The sequence below is a fragment of the Rhinoraja longicauda genome, chromosome 33 (assembly GCF_053455715.1).
Source record: "Rhinoraja longicauda isolate Sanriku21f chromosome 33, sRhiLon1.1, whole genome shotgun sequence".
Taxonomy (NCBI): Eukaryota; Metazoa; Chordata; class Chondrichthyes; order Rajiformes; family Arhynchobatidae; genus Rhinoraja; species Rhinoraja longicauda.
The window spans coordinates 9,570,640-9,587,809 of record NC_135985.1 but is presented as its reverse complement, the minus strand read 5'-3'; the positions used below and the strand labels follow the sequence as shown (position 1 = coordinate 9,587,809).

Sequence of the window (17,170 nt, the reverse complement as noted above, 5' to 3'; positions counted from 1 at the left end):
CATTTTGCACACTCAGGTTCAAAGCTGTTATAGAGAACCTCTTCAAATGAATTTTCTTCACCAGTGTTAATCCTGAAACCGATACTGGGCCACAAATGTGTACAACAGATGGAAGGTTTTTTTTTTCTTAAAATAAGTTTCATAAAAGAACAAAAGAGAGAGGTGCTGAGGGTTAGAGAACGAATGCAAGTGCTTAGGAAGCCTGACGTCAATGGGCTGACGTGTGGAAGTCCTCAAGAGATCAGATCTATAGAAAGACAAATGTTCAGGTTCAGAAGTGGTGAGGAGATTAGAGGCAGGAGGGATTTGAAAACAATGAGAATTTTAAATCGGGAGATTAGAATCTCAAGATTGGTGGAAACAAGGACATGGATAATGAATGAGAAACAATTCTGGAGGAACTCAACGTGTCAAGCAGTATCTGTGGAGGGAATGGACAGACTGAAGAAGGGTTATCTAAAAACATCGTCTATCATTTACTCAACAGAGTAAATCAACCTGACTCACAGGTTACTCAACCTGACCCACAGAGATCCTCGAGCAATTTTGTGTTTTGCTCAAGATTCCAGCCACTGCAGTCGCGTGTCGACAAGGAGAATGGTTTAAGCAACAGCATAACTCCACCCAAAGATAGACACGAGATGCTGGAGTAACTCAACGGGAAAGGAAGTATCTCTGGAGAGAAGGAATGGGTGACGTTTCGAGTGGAGACCCTTCTTCAGACCAGTGCACCCTCTGGAGGCAGTGCCAGGTACTACCAGCCGAAGCAATCTCAGCTAACCTTGCCCGGGGGCACTAGCGTGGGTGAAGATTAAAACCTACAGTTTTAAAGCCATTTTGTTTCCAATTTATAAAAAACTATTTGCATGCTTAATCCCACGCAATTTACCCAATGGATTAAACACCAGTCCTAGTCACTTTCTATGTTTTCTGCAAAAACACATTTTATTATGATAAATAGACCCAACAAATTTTCCTGTTGTCTAAAATATTTTATTCATGCCCTATTAAAGTTAACTTTCCTACCAAAGCCTTTCCTACTAAAGACATTTAAGAAACACTGAGACCAGTACATGGATCTACTACTGGCCACATCTTCCCACCTCCACCCCTTTCTGCTTTCCGCAGAGACTGTTCCTTCCGAAACTCCCTGGTCAACTCGTTCCTTCCCACCTAAACCATCCCCTCCCCAGGTACCTTCTCCTGCAACCGCAGGAGATGCAACACCTGTCCCTTTACCTGCCCCCTCGACTCCATCCAAGGACCCAAATAGTCTTTCCAGGTAAGGCAGAGGTTCACTTGCACCTCCTCCAGCCTCATCTACTGTATCCACTGTTCCAGGTGTCAACTTCTCTACATCGGCGAGTCCAAGCGCAGGCTCTGCGATCGTTTCGCTCAACACCTCCGCTCAGTCCATCTTAACCTACCTGATCTCCCCGTGGCTCAGCACTTCAACTCCCCCTCCCATTCCCAATCTGACCTTTCTGTACTGGGCCTCCTCCATTGTCAGAGTGAGGCCCAGCGCAAATTGGAGGAACAGCACCTCATATTTCGCTTGGTTAGTTTACACCCCAGCGGTATGAACATTGACTACTCTAACTTCAGATAGCCCTTGCTTTCTCTCTCCATCCCCTCCCCTTTCCCAGTTCTCCCACTAGTCTTAGTCTCCAACTACGTTCTATCTTTGTCCCACCCACTCGCCTGACATCAGTCTGACAAAGGGTCTCGACTCGAAACATCACCCATTCCTTCTCTCCAGAGATGATGCCTGACCCGCTGAGTTACTCCAGCATTTTGTGTCTACCTTTGATTTAAACCAGCATCTGCAGTTCTTTCCTACACACTAGGTTTAGAATGATATGGGCCAAAAGCAGTTAGGTGGGACTAATATAGATGGGCTAGGTTGGTTGGCGTGGGAAAGTTGGGCTGATGGGCCTGTTTCCACGCTGTATGACTGACTCTAAAGACAACAAGCAACTTCCTTACAGGGAGGTTTAGTATCAACTATCTTTCTAGCTGCCTGTCATACAAATTACCCGGATTATTTACAAGATATTCCAGGAAAGCAATTGGAAGCCTTTGCGTACACACCCACATAGTTTCTGTTCAGCACAGGGTCCCTAGAAGGTCAATGCAGAAGGGTTCCGTTCGGGAAAGTGTCTTGGCCCCTTGGTGATCAAGTACTTGAGGTTTGTCAAAAAAAGGGTTCTTCTAGCAATAGAAGACTTGAGTTGAGTTCTGTTTATTGTCACGTGTACCGAGGTACAGTGAAATGCTTTTGTTGCCCGCTAACTATTCAGTGGGAAAACAATACATGATTACAATCAAGCCATCCACAGTTTGCAGATACATGACAAAGGGAATACTACGTTTGGTGTTATATCATTTCTGAGGCAATGAAACTTGTGTTGTCACACAATAACGTTCAATGCAAGATAAACTCCAGTAAAGACCATGGACAATAGTCCGAAGGTCTCTAATGAGGTAGATAGCAGCTCAGGATTGCTCTCTAGTTGTTGGCAAGATGGTTCAGTTGCCTGATAACTGGAAGGAAACTGTCCCTGAATCTGGAGGTGTGCCTTTTCACACTTCTATACCTTTTGCCTGATGGGAGAGGTGATTGATTAATCATCGTCCTTGATTAAGGAACGGAGTGAAGGACAAATTTCATCAACACCGAGGAGAAATTGGTTTTAAACAGCACGATGACAACACAAGCTTCACCGCCTCGGAAATGATAAAACACCAAACCTAGTACCAAAGTTAGCTCATGTACTTCAGCAAGGCAAGCTTCCAAACGGAAGCACCGATGGGAATAGTGATCCACAATCAGAACAGTAAACAGCTCCCCAAACACATTTGCCAACAGTATTCACAACAAAATGAATTGGCTGATGGAATTTCCTTGTGTTACAAGGTCATGGATTCAAATCCCATTCACGTCTAAGAATGCAATTGAGACTCAAAGCTAAAAGACCTATTTAATATAGTGAAGATATTTGTTTATTTCTATTTAAGAAAAAAAGCCCCTGAAACAAAGAGCACTTTATAAAGTAATTGATGAACAAACCAGGAGGTGAGACAAGCTGGAGGCTAGTTTACTCACTGAGTAGTTTGGATTATGCATGTACTGCTGAAGGTGATGGGGACTGTTGTAATGGTGACCTTCAAAAAGGAAGTTGGACAAGTCCAGGACAAAGAGCAAGAAATAAATATATTGTTATTCAAAGACTCAAAGCTGACCGATGAGCTAAATGTGATTCTATGAACATAAACTTAAGTGCCATCTGCCTCAAGTGGCATTTGGCAAGTACCGAGCTCTCAGCTAGCCGTTCACAACTTTGACACAGGCACAGCGTGAATCTAGATCGGGTACGGCATAGCTGGTAAAGCTATGGCCTCACTAATCTGGTGATTTGGATGCAATCCTGACCTCCAGAGCAGCCTGCGTGGAGTTTACATGTTCTCCATGTGACCTTATGTGGGTTTCCCCCTGTGAGGTGCAGATTAGTAGGTTAATAACCATCGCAGATGCACTTTGTGCATCGGCAGGAGAGTGTGGGCAAGTCGATGAGAATGGGAGGAGAATAAAGAAGGATCAGTGTAAGTATATGCCTGATGATTTGTGCAGGCTTGGTGGGTCACTCCAAATTAGATGTGGATCAGAGATCTCTCCAAACCCAGGACTTGATATAAAGTATATTACTAAAGGAAGACACAAAATGCTGGAGTAACTCAGCGGGTCAAGCAGCATCTCGGGAGAGAAGGAATGGGTGACGTTTCGGGTCGAGACCCTTCTTCAGACTGATGTCAGGGCTGGGGGCGGGTAAAATCTAGGATGTAGCAGGAGCTCTCCTAATAACGAATAATGTTTAAGTTATAATGTTTTATTTTTAATTGTTTACTGTATACAGTGTTGTTACTTGCAAGCAAAGCACCAAGGCAAATTCCTTGTATGTTTACAAACTTGGCTAATAAAATGTATTCAATTCAATTCAATAATTGGAACATAACTTCATCACATCTTTCTCTCAGCTCCTCTTTCATCATTCCGAAAGGACCATCTTTTCAAGGATACAAAATGCTGGAGTAACTCAGCGGGTCAGGCAGCATCTCGGGAGAGAAGGAAGGAAGTCTCGACCCGAAACGTCACCCATTCCTTCTCTCCTGAGATGCTGCCTGACCCGCTGAGTTACTCCAGCATTTTGTGTCTACCTTCAATTTAAACCGGCATCTGCAGTTTTTTTCTACACATCTCTTCAAGGATACTCTGCTCCACTGTTGCAACTCCATGCATTAGACAATAGAGAATAGGTGCAGGAGTAGGCCATTCAGCCCTTCGAGCCAGCACCACCATTCAATTTGATCATGGCTGATCATTCTTAATCATTACCCCGTTCCTGCCTTCTCCCCATACCCCCTGACTCAGCTATCTTTAAGAGCACTATCTAGCTCTCTCTTGAAAGCATCCAGAGAATTGGCCTCCACCGCCTTCTGAAGCAGAGAATTCCACAGATTTACAACTCTGACTGAAAAAGTTTATCCTCATCTCCGTTCTAAATGGCCTGCCCCTTATTCTTAAACTGTGGCCCCTGGTTCTGGAACAGTAGAGGATAAAACTGTAGAGGATGCAACCCCTGCCCTACTACCTGTGTTGCTCGATATCCTAAAGCACAGCAGCAACATCTCATCTTCCTGCCAAGGAGCACGACTGGTGTTAATTTGGGGAACTTCAGAAAACTGGTCTATATTCATAGCTCTGCCTAGATTATATCACTCTGCACTCTCTCCTGCGTTCCACATTCCAACCATTCTCATTTTTTCCCTGCATCCAATTCATTAATGCAAAACCTGCATAGTACTACCAGAGTTTACCGACTTTGAGATTTCCACCATCAAGGCTGTTTGTTTGTTTGTGCATTTTTCTGCTGTTTGTGGGACTTGTATGGAAATTGGTTACCAGATTTCTCCATTTATAGAGGCAGTGCCTTGCTCAGTGAGCACTTTGTAAGGTGCTACAAAAATGCAGGATGTTAACTTGCATTCCAACTGCGGAAATATTTTTTCCCCCTCAATTTAGCCCAGGTGGTCATAGCCAGTGTTCAGAGCCTCAGAATTAAAGGACATTCCTTTTGGAAGGAGATGAGGAGGAATTTCTTTAGTCAGAGGGTGGTGAATCTGTGGAATTCATTGCCACAGAAGGCTGTGGAGGCAAAATTCAATGGATAATTTTAAGGTAGAGATAGACAGATTGTTGATTAGTGCAGTTGTCATGGGTTAAGGGGCGAATGCAGGAGAATGGGGTTAAGAGGGAAAGATTGATCAGCCGTGATTGAATGGTAGAGTAGACTTGATGGGCCAACTGGCCTAATTCTGCTCCTATCACTTATGAACATGAAGTTGGGGGGGGGGGGAGAAGGGAGCATTTGGATAGTTGCTGGGATTAACCAGCCTAATACAAAGTGTGAGGAAATCACCAACTTGGATACAAGCCACCTACGTTCACAAACACTGGCGACAACACAAGGCAACGTACCATATTCATGACAGTGAGCAGGAACCTCTGGGCTGCCTCTGCACCATGATACTCCACCATGTCCGAATCTGCCACCACCAAAGTCTCCACCGTGTATTCGTTCGTTAAGCGGATAGCATTTCTTCGGAGTTGGTCAGTTGCTCTCTTCAGCTTCTGTTTTCCTAGGAGGAGAAGTGACACCTTTATACGCACTCAGCTACATGCAGAATTCCACTGTACACAGCATGACAACCCCAGCAGTTACTCCACCAAACAATACAGCTTCATAACCCATCAGTACCCGACACTCCAGAGATCCAGTTCGATCTTGACCTCTGACACTAGCTGTGTACACTTTGCACGTTGTCCCACGACCTGGTGCATTTTTTCTGGCTGCTCCAGTTGCTCCCCACACCCCAAAGCCATGCAGGTTGGCAGGCTACTTGGCCACTGTAACTTGCCCTGAGTGTGAAGACGAGTGGTAGAATCTTGGGTTGGTGGGGAATGAGGGAGGGGGGGGTCAAGAGCTACAAAGTGAATGGTCGGGCTCTTGGAAGCGTTGTAGAGCAGAGGGATCTAGGGATGCAGGTACACAATTCGTTGAAAACGGCATCACAGGTAGATGATGGTCACATCGCACAGCGAACCGGCACAGACCTACTTGAACTTCATTCTGTTTTAAAACTGTATCTAATTTTGTTTCACTGGGTTGTCTAAATTTATACTGATCAGCTAATTAATTTATTGCATCGTATGGAAGGTGCATTCCAAATCTCGTTGTACCCCTGTACAATGACAATAAAGATATATATTGTATTGTATTGTATATGGTGGACAAAAAGTCTTTGGCACATTGGCCTTCATCAGTCAGAGTATTGAGTGTAGAATTTGTGATGTCATGTTGCAGTTGTATAAGACGTTGGTGAGGCTGCATTTAGAGTATTGTGTTCAGTTCTGGGCACCATGTTATAGAAAAGATGTCAAGCTGGAAAGGGTGCAGAAAAAATTTACGAGAATGTTGCCAGGACTGTCATATGTTGAAAGACTGGAGCGACTAGGCTTGTATACACTGGAATTTAGAAGGATGAGAGGAGATCCTATCGAAACGTATAAGATTATTAAGGGATTGGACACGTTAGAGGCAGGAAACATGTTCCCAATGTTGGGGGAGTCCAAACAAGGGGCCACAGTTTAAGAATAAGGGGTAGGCCATTTAGAACTGAGATGAGGAAAAACTTTTTCAGTCAGAGAGTTGTGAATCTGTGGAATTCTCTGCCTCAGAAGGCAGTGGAGGCCAATTCTCTGAATGCATTCAAGAGAGAGCTAGATAGAGCTCTTAAGGATAGTGGAGTCACGGGGTATGGGGAGAAGGCAGGAACGGGGTACTGATTGAGAATGATCAGCCATGATCACATTGAATGGCAGTGTTGGCTCGAAGGGCCGAATGGCCTCCTCCTGCACCTATTGTCTATTGACTCAAGGGCCTGACCTGCAAGGATTAATTGAGCAGGCTAGGGCTCTATTCCTGGAGCACAGGAGGATAAGGGCGTGATCTTACAGAGGTGTATAAGATCACGAGAGATATAGATTGGGTAAATGCACAATCCTCTAAAATAAATGTTCCTTGTCCACCACCAAGCAAGAAGAAAAGAATTTAATACACAAGAGACGGCCCAAAGCTCTCTGTTCGGTCCACCTCTTAATGAGACACTCGCAGGCAATTATTCATTGCTCTACTGCAGAAAAGCAAGTTCTGCAATCGCGTTTGAGGTTGGGGGTGAAGGAAGCAACAGGTTAATATTTTTTTTACAGTGAGAGTATTAAAAAGATTATTTAATGCAATTTTTCCACTGCCACTGGCAATCAATTTCAAAAGCTAAAGTGCTCATTGCGATGAGTTGCTTCAACCAAAGCACTCCCTGGATCATTCAGTCAAGACAGCTGGCTGTCCATCTGTTCCTACTGTTTTTGAAATGGTGTACAAGAGTCCAATCCATATCCAAAATTCCAGAGACCACCCTTGACAGAGACACCCCACCCTTCCTCGTGGGCTGCACAGCAACCTTGCATATCCCAAACAATGACTGGGGTGGGATTCAACTCCGACTGATATTCCATCTCTCAAATAGGGAAACACACGGAACATTCCCTTTCCCCTAGTGCATCACTACTGATGAGAGACCATTGGACAATGCAAATCCTAGGTTCAACAAAACTAACCTTTACTGCACAGCTTTTTGTCTCCTGATCATCTCTGACCTTTGTCCACCCATCTACCAACCCACCCCCCTCACCTGTCTCCACCCATCAGTTACCTTGCCTCACCCCTCTTCCACCCCCCTACTACAATCTCCATTCTCTCCCCTACTACAATCAGTTTGAAGAAGGGTCCCAACCCAAAAATGTCACCTATTCATGATCTCCTGAGATGCTGCCTGACCCAACACAGTGGTTTTGATTAAGATTCCAGCATCGGCAGTTCCTTGAGTCTATGACAAACAAAATCTTTTGATAGATTACTGGGCTAGTCTCAAACCTTCACAATCTCCAAAACTCCTGATAAAGAACAAATATCAGAACTTGTCTCATGAAATATTAAGATCTTTCATTACTCGAGTAGCCAATCGGTAAAAACACTTTAGAAGGGCAAAACTCACTAGGTTAGTGACTAACAAAGGAGAAGGATTTGGTCAAGTCTAGCAACTGTAATCGATGCCTATGCGAGTGTCCGTATTCACCCCTCACGTACAATACCAGTGCCTCAGTGGTACAATACCCAAGAGAGAAAGCCCCGAGACTCATTGTAATTTTTCAGACTCACTTTGGACTTTTTCTTTTGTAAATGGTGCCACAATGTCAAGTCAAGTCAAGTCAAGTCAGTTGTATTTGTATAGCACATTTAAAAACAACACACGTTGACCAAAGTGCTGTACATCTGATTAGGTTCCAATGGAAAAAAAATGAAACATACAGTAGCACGCAAACAGTTCACAGCGCCTCCTCAATGAGCCTCAAACGCTAGGGAGTAGAAATAGGTTTTGAGCCTGGACTTAAAGGAGTCGATGGAGGGGGAAGTTCTGATGGGGAGAGGGATGCTGTTCCACAGTCTAGGAGGTGACAGGTGGAAGATTTTCACTGGGCATTGCATACGTGACAATAAACAACCACTGAACCAATGGAGACCTCATTGAAACTTACAGAATAATGAAAGGCATTGATAGAGTGGATGTGGAAAGGATGTTTCCCTGATGGGAGAGTCTAGGACCAGAGGTCACAGCCTCAGAATTAAAGGGCGCTCTTTGAGAAAGGAGGAGAGGAGGAATTTCTTTAGTCAGAGGGTAGTTAATCTGTGGAACTCATTGCCACAGAGGGCTGTGGAGGCCAAGTCAGTGAATATTTTTAAGGCAGAGATAGGCAAATTCTTGATTAGAACTGGCGTCAAGGGTTATGGGGAGAAGGCAGGAAAATGAGATTAGGAGGCAGCGATCGGCCGTGATTGAATGGCGGAGTAGACTTGATGGGCCGATGGCCTAATTCTACTCCTATAACGGGTGAACTTATGATCCATTCATTTAGCTCAGCTCCCACTACACTCCCAAGCCTAATCTCCCCTACTCAGGAAACCAACTCGTCTGATATCATCAACAGCAGAATAAACTATTACACAAGGGCCTTCTAACTGTGAGAATGCCTGCAGGGTGGGACCACGCTCATCCTGCAGAGTTGGTTAAGCCCTTTAATGACACAACTACTCACTGCCCTCACCATGAACTTTTTCATTTAACTACTGCCACGATTGATGACCTTTCAGAACCAAACCATGTTATTGGGCATTTAATTTTAATTAGATCTTTCCCATAATCTTGTGTTTTAATATAAGCACAAGCAGATTTAGAAGAGTTTATCCAAAAAAAAATTAAAAAATCAGACAGAAAGTTATATGTGGAATACATATAATCTGGATAAACTTGGTGAACTAGCTTAAGACAGACACAAAAACCTGGAGTACTGCAACTCAGCGGGACAGGCAGCATCTCTGGAGAGAAGGAATGGGTGACATTTCGGGTGAAGACCCTTCTTCAGAGTCTCGACCCAAAACGTCACCCATTCCTTCTCTCCAGAGATGCTGCCTGTCCCATTGAGTTACTCCAGCTTTTTGTGTCTACCTTCGGTTTAAACCAACATCTGCAGTTCCTTCTTACACATTTTGTTAAACTAGCTAATCGTTGTTGTCTAATCCATTTTCCTATAATACAGCTTGATTTCATTTTGGTTTTGGTAGATGATCTTTGAAGTAAACCAAACCAAACAAATTTACTTACACAGGAAGTATTTATAAACATGCTATTTGCAAACATCCGGCCAAGGTGAATTGAACGACAAAGTACATAAATACATAGATAATTAGAGACAGCAGCGGAGACAGAAGTCTTTATTGTATTTATAGAGATTTTGGATATGCACTTGAAGGGCCCTGACCTTGAAGAGTATGCACAGTGCTGCTATGTGATTAGGTTGGAGTTTTTTTTAAATTAGTACCAGCAAGATGGGCCAAATGCTGCAATAGAAGTCAGCCAGGGATCGGAGAGCAAATAAAAGGTTCTTAACAAAAGTTATTGACTGCAACTTGAGGACGTGACCTAAATAAAGCTTCCCTGCCATGCTTGAATTGAATTTGAATTGAATTTGAATTTGAATTTGAATTGAATTGAATTGAATTTGAATTTGAATTGAAGACATTTTATTAGCCAAGTCTGTGTACATTCAAGGAATTTGCCTTGGTGCTTTGCTCGCGAGTAACAACATGACATACAGTAAACAATTAAGAATAAAACAGTTAGCAACGTGTTGCTGACTGGCAACAAGTACTGGGAACCCTTATGGTCCAAAATGCTGACCAGCAGTTGGCAACTTGCAACAGCTTTGAGCACGGAGCTGACACCAACACAGTGCAGGGCAACGTGAGAGAGAACAGACCAGTCCCTCGCGTACAATCCTGACAATTCACCAGGTATTACAGTGGCCACCATTCCAGGCGCTTGCCTTCACTTGCTAGGCTTTGCCCACCTCTCTTCTCCACCTTTCTCCCCTCTACAACAATGTCTCAAGAAGGTTTCTGACCCAAACTGTCACCTAAACATTCCCTCCACAGATGCTGTCTGACCTGCTGAGTTCCGCCAGCACTTTGAGTTTTGATCAAGATTCTTTGAGTCTCTAGGTACTCAACGTCCCAAAGTCGCCTACTATGTAGAACCTGTGCAAAGGTCTTGCTGAAGTCTATATTCATTGTATGTATTGTCCTACCCTCAAAATTCACTCATATATATGAGACGCGATCTTCCATACACAAGGCCATGCTGTGATCTCCATTTCCCAATGAACAGGTCCACTCTGCCCTCTAGGGCTCTCTAGATATTTCCCCAAGGAAACTTTCCAGAAAACACTTAACACTTAACAAATTTCACATCGTACGAGCAATGGCAGTTCCAGCCTACATTAGAAAAGTTAAAATCCCCTATGGCAACCCGACCATTCTTGCAAGTCTCTGTTGCCATAGTTGCCAAACCAATAGCATTCTGGTCTGGTGCCATGCTGAATCTTGAGCATATTGACGATTACCATTTGCTTGTGTAAGAAATTAACTGCAGATGCTGGTACAAATCGAAGGTATTTATTCACAAAATGCTGGAGTAACTCAGCAGGTCAGGCAGCACCTCAGGAGAGAAGGAATTGGTGACGTTTCAGGTCGAGCCCTTTCTTCAGACTGAAGATCCTTTTTCAGACAATTCCCAATTGCTTGGTGTTTTAGCACAATTAATATGAACATGAAGTGAGAAAAGCTCAGTTGCCATAAAAAAGGAAAAAGAAAAACACCAAGCTGTCTTCTGGGCATGGGTCGGAACCAGTGTACATTAACTGCAAGAAACAGCTGCCTTGCCTCATGGCCTCCTTGCTTGGACAGTCAAGAGTTTAAGCAAATCGCTGCATCAGCTCTTCTTACAAATTTCCCCACAATTTAATTATTTTAGTTATTTACTGTCTGACAGATATCAAATGTCGCAGATTAAAATTTAAGTTAACAGTAGCAAAACAGAATCATGCAATGTAAACACAGGCAAGGTCAGTTCCTGAAGGATATCACGGTATGATTAATTCTTCGTCTGGCGCCCATGGAGCGCCAAAGATCCTATCCATAAGTGCCTTTCAAATTACGACCATTCTGGCTAGGGAGATTTCTCTGGAATTCCCTGCTGGCTCACCCGTTTTACATTTATTCACACGCAAGGGAAATATTCACTATTTCAAATATTTTCACACAGATGGTGATGGGTATTTGGAACGAGCTGCCAGAGGAGGTAGTTGAGGCAGGTACCACAACAGCACTTAAAATACATCTGGCCAGGTAGATGGATAGGAAAGGTTTAGTTGGGTATGGATCAAATGCAGGTAGAAGGGATTAGTGTGGATGGAGCACCTTGGTCAGCAGGGGCAAGCTGGGCCGAAGGGCCTGTTTCCATGCTGCGAGACTCCACATGCTATGTATCAAATATTTCCATTATCTGGAATGGTCAACATGCAATTTTCTCTGACATACCAAATGTCCATTCAGCTTCTCATGAGAAGTAGAACATCTTAGTTCTACTTTCATCTCATAAATCTTGTTTGTACTCTCCAGTGTTTAATTTATTTTTTACACCCCTAATCTAACAAAGTTAAAATGATGGAACTACAACCACGATGGTCTACGGTTCTTTCCAAGAAAAATGTCTCAGTTCTCTCCCTCCAGAAAATATGCCATCAGCTGGATTGTCTTCATTTTGTTTTAAAAGACCAGATCTCATTAATCCACGTCACTAACCAGCAATTTTTCCAATTACTCAATCTATTGTTATTTAAACCCAGGACTGATAGCCCAAAACATCCATTATTCCAACAAATAATGTTTGTCTTACACAAAACCCAACTCCCTTGGCCTGGTACTAGTAGACATGAATTTATGACTCGTGACATTTAAAAGAATGAGAGGAGATCTGTTGAGATGATTTAGAAATGTTTTTGATACATGAAGCAACAGTATCACTGGAGACACAAGGAACTGTAGATGCTGGCCCCCAAAAAAAGGACAAAAAGTGCTGGAGTAACTCAGTGGGTCTGGCAGCATCTCTGCAGAACAGGAATGAGTGATGTTTTGGCTTGGGACCCTTTCTCAGATTCACTGGGTTGGAGTAAGGATCATCTATTGTTAAGAAACAAATTGCCAAAAGAACTCAGCAGGCCAGGCAGCAGTTGTAGAGGAAAATGGACCGATGTTTCAAGCTGGGACGTACCTTCAGAAGGTGCTGAGAATGCTCCTGCTCAAGATTTTAACATCTGAAGTCTCTTGTGCCTCTCATTTATTAACAGAGAATATAAAATAGTCAGGACAAGCCCATCAGCCCACAAAGAACATCATGTCTTCTTAAACTAATCTCTTCTGCCTGCATGTGTTCCATATTCCTCCCTATTCTTTGCATATTCATGCATCTATCTAAAAACTTAAACATTACTACTGTATCTGCTTCCACCATCCCAGGCAGTAGATTCCTGGCACCTACCACTCTGTAAAACAACATGCTCTGCACATCTCCTTTAAAGTTTCTCCTTGTCACTTCAAGGCCATGTACTTTAGTATTTGACAATTCCACCATGGAAAAAGGTGGTCTCTGCTCATACCTTATCTACGCTGCTCATAATTTTTTAATGCTTTACAAGATCCCCTCTCAGCCTCCACTGTTCCAGAGAAAACAATCCAACTGTGTCCAACCTTTCCTGAAAACTCAAACCCTCCAATCTACACCAACGACTCCTCTGTCAAGCTCCTCAAGTTTGCGGATGACACTACCCTGATTGGACTGATCCAGGATGGGGAGGAATCTGCCTACCAAGGGGAAGTGACACAGCTGGCGTCCTGGTGCCATCACAACAACCTGGAGCTCAATGCTCTCAAGACAGTGGAACTAATTGTAGACTTTCGAAGAGATCCCCCTCCCCTTCCCCCCACTCTCCATCAACAACACCATAGTCACATCTGTGGAGTCATTTAAGTTCCTTGGAACCATCATCTCCAGGGACCTTTAATGGGGGGCCACCATCGACTCCACAATCAAAAAGGCCCAACAGAGGATGTACTTCCTGCGGCAACTGAAGAAACACAATCTGCCACAGGCAATGATGGTCCAATTCTATACTGCCATCGTAGAGTCCATCCTCACCTTCTCCATCATGGTCTGGTTTGGCTCAGCCACCAAGCACGACATCCAGAGGCTGCAACGGATTGTTCGCACAGCTGAGAAGGTTGTTGGCTGCAATCTTCCCCCTATTGATGAACTGTACACTGCAAGGGCCACGAAGCGAGCGGGCAAGATCATCTCTGACCCCTCTCACCCTGGCCACAAACTCTTCAAAGCACTTCCCTCTGGAAGGCGACTCCGGACTGACAAAGCAGCCACAGCCAGACATAAAACAGCTTTTTTCCACGAGTGATAGTTCTACTCAATAACCAAAGTCTGTAGTCTCTATTTTGCTCTGGTTTATTTTCACCCACATGTTTAGACCGTAATGTTGTATCCTTATTGTTTTGATGTGGTTATGCTTTACTCTTAATTGTTAACTGTATGTTTGTGTTGTCATTTGTGAGCGGAGCACCAAGGCACATTCCTTGTATATGCATACTTGGCCAATAAACTTATTCATTCATTCATTCATTCATGCAGACACCATTCTGATAACCCCCTTCCCATACCTACCAATAGTCTGCCGTTATTGCAATCAAAATGTCCCATGTCACAACTACCATGCATGGTTTAACCAGCTGAAAAAGATATTGGTGCAGCAACCAGAAATAAATATGCATTACACCTTCTATCAGGCATAGCAGCACACTACAAGGAATCATTTGATCTGCAGATTAGCTGATAGCTCAAGTTTGGAATACCAAGTTAAATTCAAAATTAGGCAGAGCATCATATCATATCATATCATATCATATATATACAGCCGGGAAAAAGGCCTTTTCGGCCCTCCAAGTCCGTGCCGCCCAGCGATCCCCGTACATTAACACTATCCTACACCCCACTAGGGACAATTTTTACATTTACCCAGCCAATTAACCTACATACCTGTACGTCTTTGGAGTGTGGGAGGAAACCGAAGATCTCGGAGAAAACCCACGCAGGTCACGGGGAGAACGTACAAACTCCTTACAGTGCAGCACCCGTAGTCAGGATCGAACCTGAGTCTCCGGCGCTGCATTCGCTGTAAAGCAGCAACTCTACCGCTGCGCTACCGTTTCATTGGGAAACTGTTTTCTTTTCTATCCTTCAGCACAAAATTCAATCAAATGGAATTGTGGACTTAAAACAGAGAGGGGGGTGGTAGAGTAATGGAAGAAAAAAAAAGTAAAATAAACTGGGTGGTTAGAAAAAAAATGCTGTACAAGATGACAAGAACACGTTGCCAGGGTGGAGCTGGAGGCAGGTACGATGGTCAAGTCAAGTCAAGTCAATGTCACATACATATACAAGATGTGCAGTGAAATGAAAGTGGCAACGCTTGCGGATTGTGCTAAACTACAAAAACAGAATAGAAGGAAAAAAAAATGTTAACACAAAAAATAAATTAATACAGTAAATTAAATTCGTTCCTGGTGATATGAGAGTTAACAGTCCTGATGACCTGGTGGTGGTCAAGAGGCTTTTTGATGGGTATATGTATAGGTAGGGCATGGAGGGATATGGATCATGTGCAAGCAAAGGAGATTTTTGCAACTTGGCATCAATAGACAATAGGTGCAGGAGTAGGCCATTCGGCCCTTCGAGACAGCACTGCCATTCAATGTGATCATGGCTGATCATCCACAATTAGTACCCCATTCCTGCCCTCTTCCCCTTACCCCCAGACTCCGCTATCATAAAGAGCTCTATCTAACTCTCTCTTGAAAGCATCCAGAGAATTGGCCTCCACTGCCCTCTGAGGCAGAGAATTCCACAGATTCCACAGATGTTCTGGGTGGAAGGGGCTGTTCCTGTAGCACTGTTTTATGTTCAGGGAATTTTCATAGCAGAGAATAATAATGGGCCAGAACAGTAGGGGTCCAGTTGTCACCCATAGTACTGACCAAGTGACCCACCAAATACAAGTGCCCTCTCGTGGTAGAGCAGACCACAAGTGCAGACCAGGTTTCAGACTAGAGGAGAAACAGACCAGCCTGGAAAATCCTGATCGTTTGGCACCTTACTGTCACCAACAGTCCTTGAATATTTATCAATGCTTTTGATAATAAAAGACATTTATAAATGCAAGGTCTCAAATAATAAAAACTGCATACATATTATAAATTTAAAATGAAAACATAAAAATAAAAAAATAAACTTATCTTTCTTGTCAAGGTTGGCTGTGCAAGGCAAAGGATTTGACCCAGCTCGGCCTCGTAGACCTCTGCTGCAACAGTGGGGACTGCGGTGAAAAGGTCGTACGTGTCTGCATCTGACCATTACCTCGACTCTGATCCAGAGGTCAGAACAACACACAAGGAGGATGTAGCACCAAATGTACTGCGGGCTAGAGGGAACCATGATCCGGCTCAACATAGTTATCAAAGCGGGCAAGACCAGCCAAAGACACCTGGGCCTAGAGCACAACCCGAGGAGATCCTCCAATAGTGACCCAAAGCTCAGAAAGTTCACCATACATAAACCCCCCCCTGCCACCCCCCCCCCATCCCCCATCCCCCCCAAAGTACACTTCAAGCCAGTGGCGAATTTCCCTCATTCCCGTCAACTCCAATTTTACTGTGGCTGTACTATATTTTGTACAGACTCTGTACAGGTACACCCATAGTCATGATCGAACCAGGTCTGTAGTGCTGTAAGGCAGCAACTCTACCACTGCGCCGCTTTTCTGAAGTAATTATTCTAGATCTTACCGCACAAGCTGACAAGCTTCTCATTCCTTCGTTGGTTAAAACATGTACATTCACAGCCCTGCCATTAATTTGCACTCTTTCCTCCAAACTCACTTCCAGAAAAATTACCTTTGATCACCTTGCAGAAATCGGAGCGGTTCTTCTTGGATGCTAGGGGCTGCTTGTGCTTGTAGATCCAGTGAACCTCCCCACTGAATGAAGAGTTAATTTTGTTCACGGGTTCTATGGACAACAGTTCGTCACCAAGCTGGATATATCCCATCTATAGGAGGAAAAAAAACTTCATTGATTAGGAAAATTGAGACATAAATTTCCTCTGTTCTATAGCACTGAAATCCTAGTGCTTCCCAAAAGCTATTGTGCCTTACATTTTGAACCCTTCCTGCTTTCTCAAGCGGCACATGCCCTGGTGGTTTGGTGTCAATTGTTCTGTCAATACTGCTGATGAAGCATGAGGGGACATCTTTAGTTTAGTTTGTTTTAGAGATACAATGTAGAAACAGGCCCTTCAACCCACCGAGTCCACGCCGACCAGCGATCGCCCATACACTACTTCCATTCTACACACTAGGGACAATTTACAGAAGCCAATTATCCTACAAACCTGTACATCTTTAAAGTGTGGGAGGGAACCAGAGCACCCGGAGAAAACCCACGCGTTTACAGGGAGAACGTAGAAACTCCGTACAGCC

The 17,170-nt window shown here is 43.8% G+C and overlaps 1 protein-coding gene across 1 annotated transcript in view; it reads right to left on the bottom strand.

Moving 5' to 3' along the window:
• adamts17 (ADAM metallopeptidase with thrombospondin type 1 motif, 17) overlaps window positions 1–17,170 on the bottom strand; it is a 222,727-nt gene that overhangs the window by 200,382 nt on the left and 5,175 nt on the right. Inside the window, exons 3-4 of the mRNA XM_078427059.1 lie at window positions 16,587–16,740; window positions 5,537–5,697 (exon numbers count right to left, since the gene is read on the bottom strand). Coding sequence (XP_078283185.1) covers window positions 5,537–5,697; window positions 16,587–16,740 — 315 coding nt within the window. The remainder of the gene's footprint in view (window positions 1–5,536; window positions 5,698–16,586; window positions 16,741–17,170) is intronic.